This window comes from Sminthopsis crassicaudata, chromosome 2 (assembly GCF_048593235.1).
Source record: "Sminthopsis crassicaudata isolate SCR6 chromosome 2, ASM4859323v1, whole genome shotgun sequence".
NCBI lineage: Eukaryota > Metazoa > Chordata > Mammalia > Dasyuromorphia > Dasyuridae > Sminthopsis > Sminthopsis crassicaudata.
In genome coordinates this window covers 620640154-620666761 of record NC_133618.1, presented here as the reverse complement: position 1 = coordinate 620666761, position 26608 = coordinate 620640154, and the positions used below count along the sequence as shown (strand labels likewise).

The 26608-nt window shown below is 37.3% G+C and overlaps 1 protein-coding gene across 8 annotated transcripts in view; it reads left to right on the top strand.

Moving 5' to 3' along the window:
* Positions 1-26608, top strand: part of NEO1 (neogenin 1) — a 224933-nt gene that overhangs the window by 132669 nt on the left and 65656 nt on the right. For 5 of the 8 annotated variants that reach the window (XM_074296255.1, XM_074296251.1, XM_074296250.1 and 2 more), the window contains exon 8: positions 6878-7097. In XM_074296255.1, coding sequence (XP_074152356.1) covers positions 6878-7097 — 220 coding nt within the window. The remainder of the gene's footprint in view (positions 1-6877; positions 7098-26608) is intronic. The other 3 variants (XM_074296256.1, XM_074296254.1, XM_074296252.1) reach the window with 1 other exon arrangement.

Sequence of the window (26608 nt, the reverse complement as noted above, 5' to 3'; positions counted from 1 at the left end):
AAGTAGTATATTAGCAACCTGGTCCCAGAACATTTCTATCTGCATGTCATCAAACAAGATGAAAATGTAATAAAGATGAAAATAGTGATAATACGAATTAACCTTTTAAGATTTTCAAAGGATTTTTCCCACATTCACTCATTTCATCCTCACAATTGTTGGAAATAATGCTATTATCATCTCCATTTTATCTATAAAGAGTTTGTGCCTCAGAAAAGTATTTAGGGATTAGGATTTTAATTAAGGGCTGCTGGATTCTGATTCCAGAGCTTTTTTCACTGTCACATTACCTCTTGTAGTATTATTACTTGAATAATAACTTTGTATTCTCCATGAGACCCATGTATGGCCTAGGGTCTGTACCCACTTGTCCCACATGTGATGGGACAAGTGGGTACAGACCCTAGGCCATGCTTGGATCTCATGTGGACGTGAGACTTAATAAACTGAAGCCAGTGTTTTTCACCTAAAACTTTAGCTAAGACTCCAGGCCTGGTTATGATTTTCCTTCTGTGCTATCCCATTGCTACCTCACTACAATGCTGCTTGCACTCACAGGTTCTGAAAATAGAAATCTGAGGTATACTTAACTTCTTCTTAGTAGTGGATTTCATTAGACCAACACAGCTTGCTGTGGATTGTTGGTGGCCAAGGCTTAGAAAGATTTCCATCATGATAAGCTTTTGTGATAGTGATATTTATTGTAAGAGAGATTAACACAGTCTGAAATGTAATACAATGTCAGAATGAAAACCACAAAATAGAAAATTTGAAGATCTTGAAGAATTCTTTATTAAACTGATCTATAGGTTTCATGGTAATAAAGCTATTTTCTTATTGGCATTAAAACAGACTAGTTCCTCTATAACACACTAGGTTGTTGAACATTCTGTTGGCACATTTCTGTATCTAATTCATAATAACACTCATGTTTCAAAGAAAGATGGTTACAAAGAAAATACCACTTGTTTTTTTTAATAGCTTTTTATTTACAAAGTATATGCATGGCTGATTTTTCAGCATTGACAGTTGCAAAACTTTCTGTTCCAACTTTTTCCCTCCTTCTCCCCACCCTTTCCCCTAGATGGCAGGTTGTCCAATACATGTTAAATATGTTAAATTATATGTTAAATGCAATATATGTATACATATCCATACAGTTAGAAAATACTACTTGTTAAAAGGATACTATTTAGTTCTTTTTTGTGTGAATTAATGTATTTCTCTAGTCCTTCTTTGTATTACTTGGCAATCATACAAATCCATTAAGTTTTCCTTTGGGTCATCTTTAATCCCTCGCATCCTCCTTTTCCTTGTCTTCAAGTGAAAAGAATTTTCAGGCTGCAGTTTTACATGAGAATATATCGTCATTTTAGCCAAGATCTGGCTTTAGGAGCATTTGAGAGTTCTGGGTGGTTTTTTTTTTTTTTTATGAAGTCTATTTCCAGGGTTAAGAGTCTTCTTGTTCAGATAACATTTGTACTGTTGTTGTTTTTCTGACTCTGTATGACCTCATGAACTTGTCCATGGGGGTTTTCTTGGGACAGACAAGAGTGGTTTGCCATTTTTTTCTCCAGTGTGTTCCCATTTTACAGATTATAATAGTGAGGCAAACAGGATTAAATGTTTTGCCTGGGGTCACATAACTAATAAGTGTTTGTGCTGGATTTGAACTCAGAACTTCCTTACTAACCAGTTGTTCTATTCACTGAATTATCTAGCTGCCCACAGATAGTAGAAGAGATTTTTGGTATTTAGTACACAAGAAATACTAATATGTGAGACAATTTTCAACTTAACTCTACTCTTATTGGAAATTTGTGACATCTCTTTCTAGTAGGGAGATGAGAAGCAGACATGAATCCCAAGGGACAAAATTATGGCATCGTTCATCTTCACTTGCCAGGTTCTTGAAGCTGTGAGACCTCCAGGTTTCTGGGAGCCGGCATAAGAATAGGATCATTGGAAGGAAAAGCCTCCATGGCTGTACACTTGAGTAAAGGTTTCCCCCTTATCTCTTCCATGTAGAATATAAACCCCAGGGATAGGTTTTATTCTCTTTGAATTACCAGAACTCAGCTCAAATCCTTGCACACAAGTAGTAGCTTTGAGCTACTACTTTTGAGCTATTATTTATTGTTGAAACTTAAATACATTAAAGAAGTGCTTTAGGAGGGCCCAAGAGGAAGGTCATGGTACTTCAAAAGGACTTTAGAAGCCATCTGATTTAAGCTTTTACAGATAAGGAAATAGGCCCAAGGAGGCTTAAGGTTTTACCTACCTAGCAAAGTAAGAGAACCCAGGGCAGGCCTGAGAGATAGTGAGCAGAATACACTGCAGATGAACCCAGAGCAGCAGTGTGAGGGACCTCAGGCTGAAGAGCTATGAGCAGTAGCAGGTAGCCCTTGATCCATGTGGGAGATTGCTCTAACAGTGGTGTGAAAAATGGTCAGGTGGAAGGCCCCTCAGCAGGGGATGACTGTGTTCCAACCTGTGGCCCAAAAATGAGGTGGTAGGTAATGGGGCAGCCCCAGCCACAGTGAGGAGGAATCCTAGAGTTGTTTCTGAGAACATGAAAAGGCCCTGAATTGCACACAAAATGTGAAGCGTGGATGAGTCAGATAATAATAGCTCTTCATATGCTCTATTTCATTGAAGTCTCATAGCAACTCAAATGAAAACTGTATTCTGGAGCTGTGAAATATAAGAAACTGGAGGAGGAGCAGGTTGGGAGGGGGTCAGTGGGGGCCAGGAATGGGAGCTAACAAGCCTTAGAAAGTGTTGATTTTTATGTCCTGGAGGAACAGCTAGTCAAAGTTCACTCACTTTTGCAAATATTTATTAGGTACAGGGCCAGTCACTGTATATAATGGGTACTGGAGTAGAAAAAATGCACTTTCTCCTCTTCCCACAAAACAAGCAACCACCCTCATGCTTTTCTTTAAGGACTTGACCTTCTTTGTGACTGCATGTGAGTTTGGAGCATACCAGAGTAATTCCATGCCTAGCAGAGACATTTGTATTCCATCCCAAATATATAGGGAGCTCTGGAGCTTTACAGCAGGGGAGACAGAGAATCAAATTTAATTTTTTCTTAAATTTTTTTTGCTTTAATTTTTGGTAGTTCCATGGAAGATGGACTGGAGAAAGGAGACATTTGAGATAGAGGCTATCAGAGTGGTCTGGCATGTGTAGGGAGGGGCAGATATGAAATGTGGTAGAAGTAGAATTAGTGAGACTGGAGGGGCATATTTTGGGTAACGTTATTCAAATCATTGCATATCCTTGTTAGTCACCTACAGACCTCCATGATTTTCCTTGAACCTGGCTTGCAATTTTCCTCTTCAGCTATCATTACTCGTAATGTTATAACTGTCCACATTGGTAATTCTATACAATCCCATGACTTCTTCAGTTATAATGATTTTAATCTCTCTGAAAGTTTGTCCTGGCCAAAGCTTATTTTAAGGTTGTCTTCCCTTTTAGACAGCTCCTTGTGAGCAGAGACTGCCAAATGCCTCTATTACTATCTCCATTTCATACATACACTTGACAGTGTAAGGGCTCAAGTGACTTGAACCACCATAATATGTCTTCTTAAGTCAGATTGAAACACAAATCTCCAAGTTGAACCTTCCATTCATTATATCAATGATGTCAAATTCAAATTCAAAAATTCTTAGAAAAGCACAAATTATTTGTATTATATTTTTTGCTTATTTTGTTAAATTGTTCCCAATTACATTTTAATCTGGTTTGGATCTACCTAGGAGTTTTGCTGGCTTGCTGAGTTTGACATTTTTGTATTTCATCATATTATTTTTCCTTTTCTTATCCCTCATCTTCCCATGTTGGATCCTGTTACTCTTTCATAAAAGTTAGCTCAAATACCATGCCATCCACCATGAACCTCACAGTGATGGAAATGATCCCTTCTCCTCTAAACTTTCTTAATACCTCATTTCCACTCCCTTTTTGGCAATTAAAATACTCTTGGTTTTGTGTTATGATTATTTGTATACAGTATCTCTTATTTCATGGAAAGCAGTATGATATAATGTGAATAGAGAGTCAGCCTTAGAGGAAGGAAAATCTGGATTCAGGACTTTCCTCTAGCCACATATCAACTTTGTGCCTTGGACGTGCAACAGCCTTCCTGGAGACTCTGTAAGACCACAACATTGCAAAGCAAGTGCTATTTTGTAGGTGTAACAATTCTTTACTGGGAGCCCCAAACCGGTGAGGTCACAGGTTTGATAGAGCCAATTTTTTTCAAATATAAAACATATATTGAATATTTTGGGGAGCAATAGATGATATTCTATTTTATTATCCCTGTTAACCTATCCTGAATCTAGTATATGCCAAGGAATTTGCTTTATCATAAACTATGGTCCACACAGTTTTCCACCTCTTTTTATGACCCTTGGTTATAGATGTATGTGATTTTTGAAGGGTTTTTTTTGTTTTTTCATTTAACCGAAAGCTTTATTTTATCAGCCTTTGAGCTCAGGCCTTCCTGTGTCCTGGAAAGTAGTGCTTATCTTACTACTACTTAATGACAGTTTACAGACTGCTTTTAGATTTTTGTGTGTGTGTGTGTGTGTGTGTGTGTGTGTGTGTGTGTGTGTGTCCTAAATCTATTTATGCTAACTTGAAACTATGAAGAGATAATTTATTTTACTTTGAGGATTATCGGGGCATGCTATTTCTCCTCTCTGGGCAGGGACATACATAGGTCAGCAATATTTAGAGCACACTGGGAGAAAATCTGTCTAGGAGGCAGATTTGAGAGGATATATATGAGTAAATTTTTGAGATCTCTGAGTCAAATATAAAAAAATATTTTATTAATAATCTATTTGGAATCACTTGTTCTTTTTCCTTACATAATTGATTAGAATATATTTTGAATCAGTGAAAAAATAATATAAAATATTTTCCCATCAAGAGAAGCACATGAGTAACACACCCTTTCTGATTTCTATCTTTTTTAAGTTATTACCTTGGTATAATCACCTTTCCCTCAAGCCATGACCCTCTATGAAGACATTCTCTCTCATCCCCCTCTTGTCCATATTCAGGTTTCTTAATTGTTCTTACTAGAAATTAAGTGGTTGTGAGATGGAAGCACCATCAGACCTGGAAGCAGTGAATTAAATCCACTTTTAACTTTCAGCTTACCTGTGATGCAGAAATAAAATACCATCTTCTTTGAACTGTTCTGAAAATGTTTACAGTGGCATTTTGTGGTGGTTATTGTGGGTTATTTTTTTTGTTATTTGCCCAAATGACATTCAAAATTACTCAAACCAAGCATCAGTTTCATTCTCAGTAAGGAAGTTTTATCATGACAGTAAAAAGTCTAGGTGAATTAAAATACCTTTCTGAATGTACTCTCAATAGTTTACAGGGGAAAGTAGAGTAAATGGAAAACAGTCAGATTCAAGAGTCCAGAGCCCTGAGCTTTGCTGTAGCCTCTGACACCAGTTTCCTTTTCTGAGTCAGCTTCCTTATCTGTAAAATGAGTTGATTGGATTTGAAGATTTCTAAGATCTCTTTCAACTTTTCCATAATCACATTCCCACACCCATACCTACACACACAGAATCTCATAGTTAGCACAGGTGGAAACTATTCCAATACAGATTCAGATAAAATAATCTTGGAGGTAAGTTCCTTTTAGAACACCAGTGATAGGAACTATAGATCATCAACAGAGACCCTAGGCCTGCTGAGGCATTGCATCTATTATTGAGTTTTAAGTGACAAGAGTTATTATATATTTGCTGGCGTACAGCATTGATATTTTTTAACTTGCCTTATAATATTAATATCAGCTTGAGTAAAATTTACACAAATCTTTAAAATGTCATCAAGAAATCCATATAAACACGGTGACCACAATTTTTTTAATATATCATCAGTTTTTACTTGCCTATTGCTATACATTGTCAGAGTACCAAGTCACATTTTATAAGACTTAATCATTAAGCTTTAATAGCTTAAAACTGTACTAAAAGACTTTGGGGACCCCTGTATTCTTTTAATAGGGCCTTCCAAACTATTTTCACACATCTACATACTCACGTCCATTGTAGTACTATAGGCAGTGAACTCTTTGTGTATTATCTTTGTGAAATTTTTAATTCAGCAAGTTCTGCACATGCCATGGATCAGTCAGGCAGATGAGAGATACTTCAGGAAAAAATGGAACCAAGTTAGGGATTGGCAGCCTGCCACGGGGAGTGAGCACTACCGACCAGATGCTGATTTATAGAGGAAAATATAAGATGAGACTATAATTTAAAACGCCATCATTATAGCTATACTGGTACATTAGAATCAAATAAGCTAACAGCAGCTCTTTAATTCGATTAATATAATCCACTGATTGCTTTTTATAACTGACTAGCTCAAATTAATTCTCTTATCCTACAGTTTCAGAGTAAAATATAATGTGGGTATGAAGGCTTTAGAAAATTACAGCATGCTTTTACTTCTAAAGCTTGAAAAAGTTTGCATGGGTCTTTGCAGAGATGACCGAAATGGTGGTAGGCGTTCTTGTGTCCTTTGTTGTGAGGTGGTACCTTGTCCCCAGCTGTCACCCTTCCCATCCTTCCTACCACCCATCCCAGCCCAGGTAGAGTCCGCTTGCTCCGCAGTGGCGTCTCCAATAGTTGCCATTAGTTTTCGGTAGTTACCTTTTTGCCTGCATGTTAGCCTTCAGTTTAATGGCCTTTTTTGTGTTCATTCATTTTATTTTGTTTCCCATCGTGGTTTTGTTTATTTCTTTTTTTGTTTTTTGTTTTTCTGTTCTCTTTTTAAAACCGTCGTGGTTTGCCCTTCATATTCCCCAATGTTTGCACATGACAAGATGTTGCCATCCCAACATTACCTCCCACTTCACTGACCAGTGCCACTACTGACCATCTAGCACCAGCCACAGCGGGACCGCTACCTTCAGCCCCGAGGGACGTCGTGGCCTCGCTCGTTTCTACTCGCTTCATCAAGCTGACTTGGCGAACGCCGGCCTCGGATCCTCCTGGAGACAACCTCACCTACTCTGTGTTCTACACCAAGGAGGGGATCAATCGGTAAGGAACTGAATTTCTGTTTGTGATACTTTCCACCCTTCACTGTGCAAACATTGGCTCTTCATATACTCTCTGTGGGGCAGAAGTGCTCTTTTCTCTCCTTCTTAGTGTCGCAAATATGTTTGTGTTCATACCCAAGTATCCGGGCTCTTGCAATAGTCAGGCTCTTTTGGCCTAGTAGGCACAGATGTCTCAGCTCTTGGGGACCTAAAGCAGAAATGGTGCCCAGCTTCCCAAACCCCTGGCAGCAATGAACTTCACATTAAGGTATTTGAGATTGACTCTTCCTGACTTCAACTGGATTACTGAATTCAGTCCAGCCATTTTTCTTACACAGAAGGAGTCATACACTTTTTTTTTTAACCTTAGGAAAACAAATTTGTTTTATTATTAAGAAATATATATGGGGGCAGCTTGTTGGTCCAGTTGGATAGGAGCACCAGCCCTGCAGTCAGGAGAACCTGAGTTCAAATCCAACCTCAGACACTTAACACTTCCTAGCTGTGTGACCCTGGGCAAGTCACTTAACCCCAATTGCCTCAGAAAAAAAAAGAGAGAGAGAAGATAGATAGATAGATAGATAGATAGATAGATAGATAGATAGATAGATAGATAGATAGATTTTCCCCCCTAGAACAAGACGCTTTTTGATCTTGCTGTGTCTTGATTGACTTTTTGTTAAAAGATCTCTTCTTTTCTTTCCATGTCTTTATTTATGTTATTGCACATGAATAGACTAATCTCAAGTTAATGCCTTCTATGAAGGAAGAGTGATCATAGAATCATGGGTAGAGAGCTGTCAAAGGCCTCTGAGGCCCAGAGGGGACATTGCTTACCAAAGGTGGCCCTGATGGCAGATCATTAAGGGGACTTTGAACCCAGCTCTTCTGGTGCCAGAACTGGTGTTCTTTATGCCCACTGTTTTCAAAGTCTTCAGTAGTTCCTTGTGGCCCAGCAGTTAATAATAGTTTATAATTTCTAGAAGCAGCTTGGTGGCACAGAGCACTACTTTAGACACTTATTAGCTGTGTATTCCTGGGAATTCACTTAATCTGTTTGCCTCACTTTCCTCTGCTGTAAAATGAGAATAATAACAGTTTCTAACTCTTGGGGCTGTTTTCGAGACCAATTAAGATAATATTTGTAAAGTGATTAGCATATGGTTGGGGCGATGTGAATGCTAGCTGTTATTATTGTTGTTATTCTTATTTGCATCTTACAACAGCCCTATATAGTAGCTGCCAAGTAATCTTCCTTTTATAGATGAGGAAATAGAGGCTCAGAGAGAGAGGACCTATCTACAAAGTAGAATTCAAAGCCAGATCTTCCTCTCTCTTAGTTAAGTGCTATGTTCCCAACGCCAGACTGCTTCACATAGATAGAATCCAAGTTCCCCAAACTGGAAATCTTAGAAAGCCAAGACTTCTACATCTGACCTCAAGCTATTTCTCCAACTGTAATACTTAATTATCCTCCAGTTTGAATCTTCAATTCTAACCAGACTAGTTTGGTTCCCAGCATCAAGCTTTTGATTCTTATGTTCTTCTCACTTGTGTGAAGACAATTCATTTATCAAATTTCAATTCAGTTTCCAGCTCTAAGTACTTTCCCTCTCATTTCTAGGCAATATCAATTTCTTCTCTGAATTTGCCTTTTTACTGTGCATTTTGGCACTTAAATGATTACAGTATAATGTATGATTTTTAAATTACTTCAAAAGTGGGTATATCAACATGTTTCCCAGTGGTACTGTGTCTTACAATCTTGTTATTTACCTCTCACTTTCCCTGTTTTAATACAGTATTAAATATTTTTTACTCTTTTCAATCAACATACATTATGCCTAGGTAGACCAGGTACAAAGTCTTCTTTGTATCTGGGGATACCAAGAAAGTCAAAATGCATGATTCCTGCCCTTGGGGACATTATCTTCCAATGAAGCAGATAACAAAAATACATGTGTTTACATATTATAAAAACAATTTAATTGGAAGATAATCTCAGCAGGAGGCATAGCAGGAGTTGGGATCAAACATGGAAAATGAGTCCTGCAGAGTCCTGCAATTTTTACATAGTCTTGAAGAAAGTCAGGAGTTAGAAAAGGAAAAGCATTCGAGGAAGGAGGGGCAGCCAGTCCCTGGCAGCTGCCAGGTCATTATACCAAGAATAGAGGGCATGGAAGGGAGGAAAATGGAAGAAGACTTAACAGGCAGTTAAGAGGCCTGGTTGTGAAGGACTTGATGTGCCAAGCAGAAGATTTTATATTTTTGATCCTAGAAGTGATTGGGCACTTTTATGTGCTATATGCTTTAGGAAGATCACTGACACTTATTGGTTAGAGCATGGGCTTGAGGCAGAGAGACCCAGTTATTTCAGGTGATAAGGGCTAGTGCTAGGGTGGTAGTCAAAAGTGCAGAGAAAGGGAATCTAGAGGACAGTGTTAGAAGGGGAGAAATGATAAGATCCAAAGGTGACTGGATCTAGTGGGTTGAGTGCGAATGATGACTTGAGGATGACAGTGAAATTGTGAGCCTGAATAACAAGATAGTGGTACCTTTAGTAGAAGAGAAGTGGAAAGAAAGGCATGAGGTGGGACACAGGAGAATGAATTCTATTTGGACATATCAAATAGAAGGTGCCTATGGGGCATTCAGTTTCAGATGCTCAAAAAGTAGCTGATAGTGCAGAACTGAAGTTCAGAGAGAGAGATTAGATCTGGTTATACAGATATGAGGATAATCTTTATAAAGATAACAAAATCCAGGGCAGCTGATGAAATCACCAAGAGAGACAAAATAAAGAGAAATTTGAAGAGGGTTAAAATGTGAATAGGAAGGAAATTATTGTGTATTCAGTTCAAGCTTTAACTTAGGTAAAAATTCATGCTTTAATTTTGGTCTTCAGTAAAAATGAGCTTGTATTCCTGGAACTATATTTTTGTTTTTGTGTATTGCTTTACCTATATGAAAAAACAACACATGGGGTCAGCAATTTTTGTCTTGCCAAGAATCCCAATTTATCAAAACAGAAGCCCAAATTTTAAAGAAATTTAGGAAAGGAGTGCCAAATGGTGCTCTCCAAGTGGTGCTACTTGAAGAATTCTTAACAAAACAAGGAACAAAAATGATCATAAAACACAAAACAATTTTGATTTCATAAAATTTAAAACATTTTATAATAACAAAGTTAATGAAGAAAGGAAAAGTCTTCCCTGATAAGCAAGTGATAAAAAGAATTAGGATAAAAAGGAATTAGGATAAGAACAAGAGCCATTCCCCAAATATTCAAAATATATGAACAAGTCATTTTCAGAATAATATTGCAAACTGTAAAAGACCTATGAAAATGTGCTCTCAAATTACTAATAAAAAATGAAACAAAATTGACAAAGAGGAAAAAATAGGAAAAATCAATTTTGAACTGTGTGAAAACAAACATACTAATAGACTGTTAGTGTGGAAATGTGATTTGGTTCAGCTGTTCTCGTTACCAAGTTGCAGAGCACAAGAAAGTACTGTCCATACCATCTGATCCAGTCAGCTCACTACTTGGTGTATAATTCAGAAAAGTCAAAGACAGAATTGAAGGTCCGATATATGCTAAAATATCCATAGCATTTTTGTTGGAACAAAAAACTAGAAACAAAATGAGTGTTCAGGAGTCAGGAATCGATTTGAATAAACTGGTGTATATGAGAAATTTGGAGAAACATAAGAAATATGTGAATTGTTGCTGTATAAAATACCCAAAAGTAAAAGAAAAACATATACCTCGAGCATAACAATATACAAATGGAAACAATTACTAAAAGGAGATAAGCCTTTTAGTTATTAAAAAAAAAACCCACTAATAATGGTACTAGAGAGCAGAGAATGAACTTGTACCTGCTTAACAGAGGAGGAGGGAGTACTAGGACACAATGTAACATACATTTTGACACAACAATTGCTGTATCAGAAGGTTGTAGCTTAATTTTTTTTCTTTGTTAAAAGGGAGAGTTCAGTTTCAAGTGGGGTATTGGAGTATACTCAAAAATAATATCTAAAAAGAAATGCTATCTCTAAAACTTAGGCATTTTTTTAGTGACATAATCTATAATTATCGAAAGAAGCTCAAATTTAGATAAGTGATGTTATGTGCATGGACTGATATTACCTCATAGCATTCACTTTACCATGTGCTAAACGCCTAGATTAAATTAATAGAGGAAAAGAAGATTCTGAGATGTGGAGATAGTGATAAGGATAACCCAGCTGGGCTTGTGTTTTTCATGATGCAGTAGATAGAACACCTATCCAGGAGTCAAAATCCAGCCTCAGATTGTTAACACTTGCTAGCTGTGTGACCTTGGGCAAAGTCACCTAACCCTGATCACCTTTCCTCCCTCCAAAAAAGAAAGACCGTAGCAGGTTAAGGAGTTTAGATTCCAGTAGGAAGCCACTGCAAATTATTGAGTAGCTAAGTGACATGATTAAAGTCTTACTTTGAGAAGATTAATTAGAAGAGGGATTGTAAAAACCACTTGGATTATTTTCATAAATTAATACAAAATGATACATGAATTAGGATGTTTTAGGTAGAAACAGTGTACGGAAGGGGATGGAGCTATAGGATTTGTTGTCTCTTTATAAAGTTAGGTTGGCAATTTCTCTGTGTTAGTGACTTATTTCCCCCAGCTATTTCTCTTGTAGTTATCATCTTCTGTCATGGTGGGGAGAGCCCCAAGTGCTTTGGTCAAATAATCAAAAACTCTAGGACATTTTGCCTCCGATCCAAATGAAAATGTTTATTTAAGTCCATCGTACACATTTATAACTACAATTTTCCTATTTTTTGAAGGATGCTTGAAAGTATTCAATAATGATTCTGTGCTAAGCACTTTTGTAAATATAAAAGATATAAATACAGAAACAAAGAGAGTCCCTCTCATCATAGACCTTTCATTCTAATAGGAGAAACTGGATGGATGGATGGATAGATTGGGGAGGGAGGGAGAGAAAGAGAAAGAAGAAGAAGGAGGAGGAGGAGATATGTAGATTTATAGATAGATCAATAGATACAAATTTAGATATGGTGGTAATAATGTGGGAAGACATACTGGAAGAAAGGGAAAAATACTTAGATTTAGAAAGGTGGTGAGTGAAGCCATAAGGGAATAGGTTGTCAAATCCTTTACATGCACAGGCACAGTGACAGTTATAGATTATGGTTCCATATCAGGAGGGGAGGGGCATAGAAATTCTCTTAGGTTAGTGTTATGGGCCAGAACTTGAACCAAAGGATTCTTACAAGGTACTAAGTCAGTGGAATTGATAGAGACAATAGTTATCTAATTTAGCATGGTTCAGTATGATTGATTTAATCCTACAAGGAGATGTTATTGAAACAAGGTATTAAGTGGAGATTCAGAGACATTCAGAAGGATAAGCACACCAGAAGCTCTCAGAGGCTGAGACAGACTCATTCCATCATCCACTTTTGTGGTGGCTGGAGGCTGAAGCACAAACTTTTGGATTAGGAGATATTCAGAAGCCAGAAAAGGCAGGCAGGAGCTCAAAGTCTCAGAACCAAGGAGAGAGAAAGAGGCCTCTAAGAAAGCTAACTGGGCCCCAGAAAAGGAGACAAGACTTTGAAAGAGATAATAAAGGATTTGGACTTTTAACACCTGGCTGCACTTGTGGTGATTACTGAACTGAAACAAAGGCTGCTCCCAGAGACCCCAAGAAAAGCTCAACAGAGAATATTACATTTTAGAGAGAACACTACAGGTTAGGAGGTACTTGAGCATTCTGGTTAGTGAGACAGTAAGCGAGTAAAGGGTGTATGAATCATGGATGAAGTCAGTATAATAAGCAACAGAGGCAACTGATGACCAATCTGATTATAAGAGAGTTAATTCTCCCAGGGTCTGGTCTCTGATCTGGCCTATATAGTAACTGATGAGGTAGCTGAGGAATGTTGAAAGAATTAAAACATCAACTATTTATTAAAGCAACTGAACTTATTGTTAATGAAGTAGATAACTTTTATAGAAGCTTTTCATAGAATTATATTATTCTGAACAGTCTGAATAGAGCTCAAATAATCTGTGTTCCAGTTTCCTGCCATTTCACAGATAAGGACATGGATGGGTCAAATGAATTTACTGTTTCACAAAGCAAGTAAATACAATACCCCATAGAGATTCAGACCTTCTTTCCCCATGTGTCACCCACTATTACTCCTCTGGCTTCTTCAGCCTCTGTCCCTCAAGTAACTAATTGGTGACTGTTTGGTAGAAAAGTTTCTTTTCCCTCCCTTCTCATGTTCTCATCTCCATATTCTAATCCCATTCTGCCTCCCCTTTCCACTGTCCCTTGTGAAACTCCTATTCCTTATGAAACAAATACCCTGCCTCTCTTGGAACCTCTTTCTCTTACATTTACCCTTATCTAACCCCTTTCCGAGACTGGCAGCATTTTCTCTCTCCCATGTCTCATCACAGTGGACCTGAGAAGAAAGTGAGATGCTCCTGTCTCCCTGTTGTTATTTCAGGATGCTCCTTTTGCCTTCTTCACTTTTGCCCTTTATCTTTTGAAATCAAAATCCACACAATTAAAATTATAATATCCATAGTATACTACCCCTAACCTAATTCTTTCTCTTTTCTCAAAGAGTTCAGCCCTTAGCTCACCATCTTTCACTTTTCTTTAATTCCTGCCCTTATACTTTGTTATTTATTAGTCATTTCCATGAAGTCTGACTCTTTGCGATCCCACGTGGGTTTTAATTTGTTTTTTACACCTTTACTGGAGTGTTTTTGCCACTTCCTTCTCCGACTTATTCTGCAGATGAGGAACTGAGTCAGATAAGGCTAATTGATTTGCCCAGGATCACACAGCTAGTAAGTGTCTGAGGCCGGATTTGAACTCGTGATCATGCATTTTCTTGACTCAAGTTTTCTCTGAGCTGGCTACTGAATGTTCAGGAAGTTATCTTCTCAAAGTCCCATCTCCTCAGTTTCCTTAAATCCCATGACTCTGTCACTTTATCTCAGCCCTACATAGGGAAAGTCACATACTCAATGCTTTTACCTACAAGCATTCCATTTCCCTCATTAGAAACTCTTCTGTTTTCCTGTGTAACCATCGCCTCTTACCCTGCCACCTTTCCCATTGTGTCCTCATCAAAACTTCTAGTCCTTATATCTTTAACACTTCTTTTCTCCAATTCAGTCCAATTCTACACTGTCTTCTGCTCATCAATCTCTTACCCCTATTATCTTTTGCTATTTTTCTCTTGTCAGACCTTAGCTTACAACTCATGAGCCCAGTGAAAGAATCCAGAGGAAGTCCCCCAATTGTATGACTGGGTACATTATAAATTCATGTTTTCCAACTTTAGTTGTGCCCTCACTATAATAAGGCAGCTCTTTTATTTCTCCCTAGATGGATCCCTGTTTCACTTCCCTCAGAAGCTATTCCAAGTCCATTTCTCTCTTGAAGCCCAGTCCCAGCTCCTTCAACCTGTCCTCTCTGCTAAAAAAAAATTGCTTTTTAATTTTCTCAAAACTGAAGCCATTCAATGTAAGCTCCTCTACTTTTCACCTCAGAATCCTTTCACCAAAACCTCTTTATCAGTTCTCTTTTCCCTCACAGTCCTTAATGCCATCTCATCCACAAGTATATTTGATCCTGTCCTCTCCCATCTTCTCTTGCATATTGTAGCCAATTCATCCTCTTTCTTGAATCTTTTATATCAAATTCTTCTGTCCCTACTGCTTTCAAATATGTCCAAGTCTCCATCATCATTCTTTAAAAACCTTCACTGTTATCTACTATGCTCTTAATCTTTTTTCGCTAGCCTTTTTCCCTTTTCGCCTAAACTTCTTGGAAAAAAAGAATTACAAACTATTAAGAACCACATGAAATCATGCCTCCACGTTATCAATAATAAGAAAAATGCATATCAAAATTACCCTGAGCTTTCATCTCACACTCAATAAATTGGCAAAGATAGCAGACAGAAATCATATATTTTGGAGGGTTGTGAAGAGATAGATATACAAATGAATTGTTGGGAGAACTCTGAGATTCTATTACTAGTATTACCCCCAAGAAGGCCATCAATAAGAAGAAAGTCCTCATTTTTATTACAATATTTATAACCACATTTTTGTGGTAACAAAGAATCAGAAACCTAACAATTAAGCAACGACTAAGCAAATTTTGGTGGATGAATGTAATGAAGTATTGCTGTGTTGTCAGAAACAAAAATATGATGAATGCAGAGCATAGAAAAGTTATGTGAACTAACAAAATGAAGTAAGAATCAGAAAAACAGTACACACAGGCACTACAAGACTTGATAGACATGAAACGATTGAAAATGAATTGTGCAAAATGACAGAGAAGAAATACAAAGACACCTTCCTCTTACCCTTTGCAGAAGTGAGTATAGATTGTTGTCAGATTCTTTGATATAGGGATCAATGAGATGAACTTTACCTTCTTCCTTCCTTTTTAAAGTGTTGTATGGAATAACTTTCAAGGAGTAAGGGAAAATATATGGGGAAAATTAGATAATATAAAACAAAAGAAGTGAGTAAAATTTTTAAAGGAATGGGAAATGTTTTCTACTCATTGCCTCCATTCTCTCTGCTGTTACTTAGTCCTTAACTTTGTACATTCTGGAATTCAGCCTAATCATGCAACTGAGACAGTTCTCTCAAAGTTCCCAGTGATCTTATAGTTGCTAAATCTGATTTTTTTTCTTTTTCTCTGCTGCATTTAGTGTTGTTGACCAACTTTTCTTCCCAAATACTTCTTTCTCTCTGGGTTTTCATAAACCTGTTCTCTCTCCTGTTCTTCTCCTAACTGCAACCATCAGATTGCACTCCCTAATTATGAGTACTCCCCAGGAATCTGTATTAGACCCTCTCCCTTTGGTCTGCTTCTATGGATCTGACAGTGCCCACATCTGCCTCTAAAGGTACAGTCCCACTTGTTACCTCAAGCTTCTGTCCCACATCACCCATTGACTGTTAGGCCCATTTTAAATGCAATATGTCCAAAATGTAACTTATTACTCTTTCCCTTCTCCCAGACTTTCCTGTTTCTGGTGCGGCTCTCCTTCCATTTTCTAAGATTTACAATCCAGGCATTGTTGTAGACTCTTCACTCTTCACTTTCCCTCATTCCAAATATCCAATTTCTGCCTTCACATCTCTGATCTGATCCATTTCCTCTACTCACATGGCTTCAATATTAGTTGAGTCCCTCCTACATATTATCTAGATCAGGGGTTCTCTAACTATGGCCCTCGGGCCAGATACGGCCCCCTGAAGACATTTGTGCGGCCGGGTTATGGCAAATGGGCTGAGGGGCGAAGACAGAGGGTGAGCCTTTGTTTTTACTACAGTCCGACCCTCCCATAATCTGAGGGACAGTGAACTGGCCCCTATTTAAAAAGTTTGAGGACCACTGCTCTAGATTATTATGATAACTTTTTCAGTGGTCTCCCCACCTCTGATCCCTCCCCACTCTAGTCCATCCTACACACTACTACTAAAATCATTTGTTAAATAGAGTAGTGTGTAGTCTCTACTCAGTGGTGCCAAACTCAAAGAGATGGCATCTAATATAAAAGAAGGATTCCTGCAGGCTGCATGTTGACTTAGTTCTAAAATGTAATTTTATCCATGTTTTATTGCATTTTATTAATTTTGTCAAATATTTCCCAATTAAATTTTAATCTGGTTCAGATCCCCTCAAGAATATTAAAAGCCATGTGTTTTATACAACTCTTCCCTGCTTAACCAAAGCCAATAACTTTCTATTGCCTCTACTGCAAAGTAGAAACTAATATTTAGTTTTTAAGGCTTTTCATAACCTTTCTCCAACTAATCATTCTAACCTCAGACATGATTCTGCTTCCTATGCTCTAATCATATCAAACTGACCTTTCTGCTCCTCAGTCATAACATTTCATTTCACATTTCTCTTCCATTGGCTATGTCGTGTGCTAAGAATGCCCTCTTTCCATAGCTCTAGCTTAAAGAGCTATGTCATTCTTTAAGATGAAGTCCAGGTACCACCTTCAGCACCTTTCGGATTTTCTCATGTCCCCAATACAAATTTGTGTTTGTGTGCCTGTATGTGTATTATCATCATACTTATGCTCTATGTTTTTAATGTGTTTTCTTATCCTCAGCAGGAAATAAACTCATTTTGAGGAGGGGTCATTTCATTCTTTGTGAATGACACATAATAGGGTCTTAGCAAATACTTGATTGCCTGATTGATGTTAGCATTGCTATAATTAAAACTCGGGTTATCTGACTTCTTTTCCCATCTTTATATATTTCTCATACCTTCCCACCCCCTTTTCATAATCAATTACAGATTAATATAGCCCTGATTACCTAAAGTTTTTAGAGTTCTCTTATATAAAATTCACCCTGAACCCTGCTTCAGAATCATATTTTACAGAAGTAAAAACATGACTGTAAAATATCAAGCTAGAAAAATCCCTCTCTGCTTCCTTCACCTCCAATCATGGATACTTTACCTTAGGGAATCCTTATTGGAACAGCCTGCTTTTATTGTTAGCTGCTAGAGTAATTCCTACATCAACTTTGCCTCCCTTATCTCAGAACTCCTTTTTTTTGCTCTCCTTTTGTGGAAGATCTAAAAGAGTGAAAATATTTAACACTATTTAGATGTAGGATTGGAAAAAAGAATCTGAATATCAGCAACAGGAACAGAGAATTCAGGTTTTCCAGTTCTTGCATTTTGTTAGAGAAGCCACTGTTTGAGTATTACAGCCTTCAGGTTTGTTCACATCATCTCCTACCCTCACCCTTATACAGGTGCACAGAACCTTGTCCTGTTAGACACACCCCTTTCTGTAGATGCCCATTTCCCTTTCTTTGCCCACAATTTTATAAGCACCTTGCATAATTAATTGAAGTCTAGCCTCTACCTCCAATTTGTTCTACACGTATAGAAGACATTGCTTTGCAGTTGGATTTGTGACCTAAATCTTCAAAACTGTGCTACAATTATAATTTATGTGAACTGTATGTAAGGGCAGACATTGAGTTCTGGTTGGCAATGGAATTACTCATATTCCCCATCTGTTTTCTACCTATTATGCCAACCTAAACACGCCAGTGCGCATAAATGTAGGAACCTCTGAAAAAAGGCAATTAAACAAGGAATTCCTACTGGAGTCGATTACTAGGATGATCTCAATGTATTTTAACAAACTGATGGGAGAAGGGAAGAGCTTAGTGATTAATTAAAAACTCTACAATTCCTTAGCATAGGTAACTAGCTTCTCCTAGATAAACATTTTATCCAAAGGAAAAAAAAAACTATGAATAATTTGTTAAAGCCTCTTAAAATGGTCTTATCTTTTTTTTTTTTCAAAGCTGATGAAATGTGCTTATACGTGTCGGTTCAACAGGAGGTATTTTTTACATTTGAGTACACCTTTGTGAGTGTGGAGTTGTCTTCATCAGTTCACACCTATGATGTTTGCTTAAATCACATCTGAGTCATTCCTCTCACAGAATATGAGGGAAAAAGTCAATGAGTAAGATAAATGAATATTTCTGGATAGGCTCTTGCTATTTGAGGATTTTCCAGTGGCAGCTGGGCCACATTCTCTTTGCTCTCTGCTGGACGGATAGACAGGTATACCATTCCACAGATTCTCCAGGTCATTCTTAAATGTGACTTATCCCAAAATAATCCTCAGGGAATCTTGTTTTTTTCACTTGCTTATTTGCTCAAACAAGAAAACCAAGTCACTTCACCTTGACTTTATTATGAATACTCTGACCAAGGTTAAACATTTCATTATGGCCCATTTGACTGGTTGTCTTAAGAGCAAACATTCCCCAGATTCTTTTTGCTTTTCCTTGGTGTGAACATTCTTAAGAATGAAGTTACATCCAACAATGGGGTTTTTATTGTGTATTATCTTCCTCAGGGCCTATACCACTCATACCTTAGCTCAATCCTCCTTCCCCATGTAATTTTGGATTCAGATAATGAGGCAGTGGGGAATGATGGCAAGAACCCTGAAGTCAGAGTCACAGAGACCCTAGACAAGTCACTCATACCTGCTGTGCCTCAGTTTCCTTGTCTGTAAAATGAGGCAGATGATCCTCTTGATTCTAAATACATGACTATATGAAATTGTCCTTTGTAATTTCAGAGCTCAGATAAAATGTGCAAGAACCTCTGTATTTGAGGGGAAGTGGAGCAAACTATATACACATTTTCCAAACTTCCCTAATCCAGAAAGAAATAATATATCAAAATGAGAAATTATTAGGGTAGCCAGATTTCTACTTTTTGGTTAGTTTAAGTAACTGAGAGGATAAGATATAAACAGTCCCTACTTTTGGCTGAAATATATCATCTCACAGTAAATCACTATAGTAAAACAAATTGTATTTTCTCTGAAGAATCATTTCAAAACTGTAAATTATATTGTTAGCCAGGGCTGTATCATCAAATAAACCACGATTGTGACCAGTACTATGATTTAAAAAAAATACAACAACCATAAATCTCTGATAATTTAAAATAATGAAAATATTTTCCAGGTCCTCTAAAATACCCATAAATATTCTAGTACCCATTAATTATTCAAGGAGGCCCAGTATATAAGCACATGAAGTAAATTTTAACCATTATAAATATATACCCAATAACAAGCTTTAAACATGTAATTAACAGTAACTTATTTGTCTGTTTAGAATTGAGCAGTGCTTTGACAGAATGATTAGAATGGTCATGGTCTCTTAAATAAAGTCATTAGGAGAAAAGAATAGTCATTACATTCTTTCTTCTTTCAATAAATCCTTGAGAAAAGCAAGAGAATTAAAAAATATTTGGTTGACCTTAGAGCTGTTATCAAAATATCATAATAGTTTATGGAGTTTTTGTTTGTTTTCTCATTGAAGAGTACTTTTTAAAGTTAAGAAGTAGCTCAGCATTTTTTTTTTTATCTTTTTACCTTTTCAGTCTAACTGCACAGATACTCAATAAAATAACCTGGGAAATCCTGTAACATTCCTTAAGTTTCCCTAGACACCTCCTCCTTACAGTTCAACAATTGGATGGCTTCCATCTTATTTGCTCCTTTATCCCATCTCATGTGAAGAAGTAGCCCATTTCCTTGACAAGACAAACATTTTTATATGCCCTTCTATCTAGAAGCTTGCCCCTCTATCATCTCCACTGTCACTAATTTTCAGTTTAGTGACTTACCCTGCTGCCCACAAAAGACCATATAGTCTCTTCCATCCTTCAAAAATCTTCATTTGATCTAATCCTCTGTCCCTTCTAACTTATATATTTCCTTCATTTTGTGATTAATCTTGACAAAATCTTCTTTAATTGGAGCCTTGATTTCTTCTCACTCTTTGCACCCTCATCATTCAATTAAAACTGCTTTCTCCAAAGATATCAGTAATCTCTTAATTGCCAGCTGTCGTGACTAGTCCTTATTTTTCTTTACCTTTCTGCAGCCTTCACCACTGTAGACCATCTTCTTCTACCCATTCTCTCATCTCTAAATTTTCACAGCAGCACTCTATCCTAGTTCTTTTCTTTCTATCTGTTCACTCTATCCTGGTCTCCTGCATCTTCATGCTGAACGTGAATTCTAACTGTTATTATCCCTTACCTTCATGGCTTTCTCTTTTCCCTCACTCCTGCCTTTCTTAGTGATCTCATAATGTCCCATGCATTCCATTACCATCTCTCTGCAAATGATTTTTTGATCCATTTATTTAGCTCTAACCTTTTCTTTTCGCTTCCAGCTTCTTATTTTCAACTGATGACCAATAGATATCTCAAACTCAAAAGATCCAAAACAAACCTCATTGTTTTTTACCTCTGTGTCTTATTAAACTCTTTTCTGATACTCAGCTCACATATCCATTTTGTTGCTGTCTTGTCTTTTCTACCTTTACAGTATCTTTCCTGTACACTCCTTCCCTCATATACATTCTCATCCCCTCACCACCACGTTGGTACCATACTTTGTCTTTTGCCCTAGCTTTGTAATTGATCTTCCAATCTCAGTTCTTTCCCTATTTTAGTTCATCTTCTACTCATCTACTAAAATGATTTTTCTCAAGGGCAGATCTGACTACCTCACCTTTATTGCCCCCACTTTCCTCATATACACTAAATTCTGGTAGTTCTTTGTTAATCTCCAGGATCTTATACTTGTTTTTTAAAATTTTTCACAAGGTATCCTATTCCTTCTTTACCAGTCTTTACTCCTTTCTATTTAATTTTAATTTTAATTAAATTTATTATTTTATTATATATGTTTACATATTATTTTTTAAATTTGATTTTAATTCTTTTTAATCCATTAATACTGGCTTTTTGTTGGAAACACAAGATACTTCAGCTGTTGACTCTACATTTTCACTGGTTGCCTTTCATGCATGAAATCCTCACCTTTATCTCTTGGATTTCCTGGCTTCCTTCAAGACTCCCCTCAAAATCACACTAAGAGACCTTTCTCTATTCCACAACCCCCAGTACTTTTCCTCTGAGATGACCTACTCTTTGCCCTTTTTATACCTGCTTTGTACATAGTGTCTGTCCCCATAGTGTGAGCTCCTTGGTATAAAAGCAGTTTTTTCTTTGTAGCTTCAGTGACTGACATATACCTAGAACTTATTAATGCTTGCCAATGGACTTTTTTTGTTACCCTCAATTCCACAAACTTTACTCGATTCTCTATTGGCCATTATTAATACACTTCAAACTTTTGAAAAGCTACCTCTCAAATGTTACAAACTGTTTGTCTTTTTTTTTTTTTAATAAAAGCTATTCTGTCATAGCATTGTTAAGATAAACATTAAAGGCAATATCCTGACAAGACATCTCTATATTTTATGTTCAGACAGTGGCAAAAACCAATAATCATATTAGTAAAAATTAATGTATGGCTTTTCAAAAAGTTACATGAATAGATGAATAGAATACAGCAACAGGTAGATACGGTCAGAAGCAGAATGAGGATAATGGCTGATTTAAAAACAATTTGAGATTTCTGCTATGAAGATAAAAATAAAGTAGGAAGAAACTAGAAGAATGGGAAAACCTTGAAATACCTTAGCTTTCCAACATTTCAGTCAAGTCAGTCTGCATTTACCAAGCACCTGTGCTCTGTGCCAAACACTGTGTTAAGCTCTGAGAATACAAAGAAACACATAAGATGGCCTTTACCCCAGTGAGATCAGAATCTAATGGGGGAGATAGCACATTAAAAAAAAAGCTGAAAGGAGAGAGGAGAGATTCCCCAGTGGAGTATGATAAAATCCTATAGCCTAGAATGATCTGAAGAGGTGAGAGTTGCAGAGTTGATTTTATCTTAATTTATTTTTTTTTTGAGGGAGAGAAAGCAGTTAGTTAAGTGACTTGCCAAGGGTCACACAGTTAGTGTGTGTCCAGGATTACAAAGATAAGGAAGAAGCCAAGTATTGAAGAGTTTTAAATGCCAAACAGAAGTTGTTATAGTTGACAACCGGAATGTGGGCAGCATGGGGATGATGTGGTTGGACCTGTGCTTTTAGGAAAATCTCAGATTAGAATACCCTGACTATTCTACAGCTCTGGGTGCTCTCCCCCAGCCTTTCTGAGGCAGAGAGAACAATCAGAGAACTATCATAATAGTCCAGAGGAGAGAGGACTTTGACTAAGGCTGGTGAGTAGAAAGAAGTGGAGTATTTGAGAAATGTTATAGAGGAAGAAATTACAGAACATGACAATTAATGAGATATGTTGAGGGAGTGAGAGAGGAGTTAGATGATAGAGCCTCAAAAGTAATCAAGAAGCTTAGAAGAGGAATAGTTTTGGGGAGAAAGCTAATCAATTCTGTTTCAGACATGTTGCATTTGAGATGGATATATTTGAAAAGTCCAGTAGTCAGGTAAGGATGTAGAGCCAGAACCCAGGAGAAAGACTAAGGCTAGATAGATCCAAGAACCATTTGGACTTGAATCAGCACTCTTCACATTTTACTTGAGACTTAGGCCTCTATCCCAGGTCTACCGAATCTTGACCCTGCTCTTGCGGATTATCCATTTTCTCAAAAGTTAGAGCCTAAGGACCCAATTCAGTTGGTTGGATGGCTGAGTGTATGCAGACCAGGCACCAGACTGTGTTTTACCTTTGCATTACATCTGACTAGATAGTTTCACCCCATTCCTGCCCCTGACTTGGACCTGACTTAGTCCAGATCCCCTTAGCTTGGACAAGCAGCCACCTCTCCAGGCCTTTATACCAGTTCTACCAAAATCTAGGTCTCAGTTCCTAGGATGTTATCTTGCATCTCTGCAGTTCCAGCTATAAAGCACAATTCAGTTAATTGGTGACTATAAGTATGTGCAAACTTGCTCCCCTAAACTGTTTCACTCCATAATCCATCCAACATTTTTTCCAGTTTGTCTCAGTACCTGCCTGACACTATGCCTTTGACCTGCCTCTTTCCCCCTCCCTTTTTATTCCCCCAAACAAAATATACTTCTCTGACCATCATTCCCCTACATATATTGTCTTCCCCTGTTAGACTGTAAGCTCCTTCCAAATAGAGACTGTCAGTGATTTTGGTTTTAGTAAAAAAATATTTGTATCTACTGAAGTGTTTCCCCCTTTTTAATGAATGAGGCCTTTTAGATTTGTTTGTAAGAAATAGTGAAAGAACAAAGAGAAATTTAAGATAAGAGAATGGAGGTGATAATAGCGTCAGTCTGCTGAAGAAGATGGAAATGAACATCAAGGGAGCTTGTTGGAGGGCTTTTCCTTTCCAAGCCAAAGGATTACTTCATCTTCTGAGAGGGGAGTGAAGAAGTAAATGATATGGGATGATCCCAAAAGGATGTGTGATAAAGAAGAGGAAAAAGAGAAAATCTTGAGAAATGGCTTGAGGAATTTGTTCAGGGAATTATGAGGCTGAATCCTCATCAGAGAGAATGTGGGGAGGAAGTAATATGGGGGGGAGGGTTTGAGGAGAGAAGTAGTGTTTTGGAATAGCTCCTGTAGTTAATGGAATAGGAAATCAATAGGCATTTATTAAGCACAAAGGAAGGAATAGTAGGATTGCCTTGTTACAATAAAAGCTCAGTTTATATTAGGAAGAACAGTCTGTAGTAGACCCAGTTAGCATGATTTCATGATTTTTAATAGTGCCTTTCAACATCATCTTAGTAGGAACAAAGAAAGCAGTTGGTGAGAGTGATCCAGGCTTTATGAGCTCTTCTTTAGGAGAGGGAAGCATTCAAGAGGGACAGGTGAAGAACAGGACTGCTTCTTCTAGAGGCTGAGGTTGGAAAGGAGGAGGGGCAGATGGAGCAGGTGAGATGGCCCAGAAGATAAAGAAGATTCAGAGTTATTGAATAGGGAAGTGGAGTGCTTGTGGATAATGCTTGTGCATCCAGATCAAGAGTATAGCCCTCTCTCTAGCTAAGGTGAAGCTGGTGGAAATTGAATAGAAAGACCAACTCAGAAGATGCTTCAGCAGCTGAGGAGTTCTGTGTCACATTAATGGAGGAAATAGAAGGGAATAGGAGTATACTATAATGTTGGATAATGAGTCCAGAGGAATCTGAACTGAGGTTACTACCTCTAGCTTCAACTTTTTTGAATACAAAACATCCTGGGTCAAATCAAGTATCATCTGAGCTTTTTCACCCCTGCCAAAATAACTTTTACAATACCCAAGACTAATCACTTTATTCTTCCAGCTCGGAAACCCTAGGTGGGTTCTCACTGGCTACCAGATAAAATACAAACTTCTTAACTTTCTATTCAAAAGTCCTCAATAATGTGATTCCAACTGGACTTTCCATTGATTTTCTTATTCCTTGGCAGCATTCTGTGTGCCAACTATGTTTCTCAGCCTTGTATTCCTCCCTCTTGCCTCCATGCCTTGGCTGCTGTGCTTGAGGGCTTTCTCTATGTATTTTTCATCTCCTTCAAGATCAAATTCCACTATGATGCTTTTGAACTTAAATGTTTTTTCTAAGTTAATTACTTGGTCTCTCTCTTCTTACTTTCTTTCCTTGCTTTCCCAATGTCTAGTGCAATGCTATGAATATAGTAGGTACTTATAAACAGTTAAGGCACACTTTCATTCATTCCATTCTCATGGGAGTTAATCTGTACCTATAGAAGATGAACAAACAAATGAACAAATGTTCAATTGGGTTTTTAAGTGCTTACCATTTGGAAAGGGAAAAATGGACCTGAGAGTCAGACTGTAATGGGGTATCTGAATTCCTTCCTGAAACAGTGGGGATGGGTAGGAGGGTGGGGATGGGTAACAATCCAGGAGAGGGGAAAGAGCACTGACAGGGAGGGCTTCCATGTCATGTTTTTTGTTGGCCCTTCAATGCCCAGTCTAGAATATTAGGCTGAATGTGTGCCAAACCCAGGAAATACCCTGGAAATCACTCTTTTTTTTTCTAAATAATCCCTAATTTTGTCTGCTTGTTTTGTGCTTTTCTTTTTTAAAGCCGGCAGCACAAATTGACTAAAGGGTATCTATTGAATAGAATTTGTCAGTCCTTTTTTAAATGGTCTCATTGCTCAGAATTGTCTTATAGCTTTGTAATTAGTTGATCTTTTTCACCATATATATTTAACTTTCTGACTAACAAATTGAGAGTGCTTCACGATATTATAGTTGCTCATCAAAATTTTCTCTTTTGGATGGAAATTGGACTAGAGCTCACAATACTCTTTGCTGCTAAGGAAATCCTTTTAAAAATGAATAAGAGGCAAAAACTTTAAATAAAAGGCAAAACGATTCTAGCAAAATATCACAGACATTATGTACTATGATCAGGCTGCAAATTAAAACAATTGATTGTCAACTTACCCCCATCACATTGGCAAAAGTGACTTTAAAAAAAGGAAAATAATAAATTCTGGTACAGCTATAAGAAAATGTTCATTAAACCTATGTTGATAGAATTGTAAACTAATCCAACTGTTTTATAAATGAATTTGGTTCTGTTCCCCCAAAGTTATTAAATTATGCAATACTTTGACCCAGCAATACTGCTACTAGATCTGTATTCTCAAGGACATCAAAAAAAGAGAAAATGGACCTATTTCTACATAAATATTTAGAGTAACTTTTTTTTGTGATGACACAGAATTAGAAAGTGAGCCAGAGTACCCATCAATTGGAAGATTTCTGAACAAGTAATAGCATATTTATGTGATAGAATATTATTATTCCATAAGAGATGATAATGAGGATGGTTTTAGAAAAACATGGAAAGATATGTATGAACTGATAGAAGATAATGTGATTAGAATCAAGAGAACAATTTATAGCATGATAATGTAAAGGCAAACAACTTTTAAATACAATGGACTCAGACACATGAGTAATGGACTCATTGTACAGATTGAAGCCCATGTATACACACACATACATACTTAAGTATATATAAACATAAAAATATACACATATATATATAA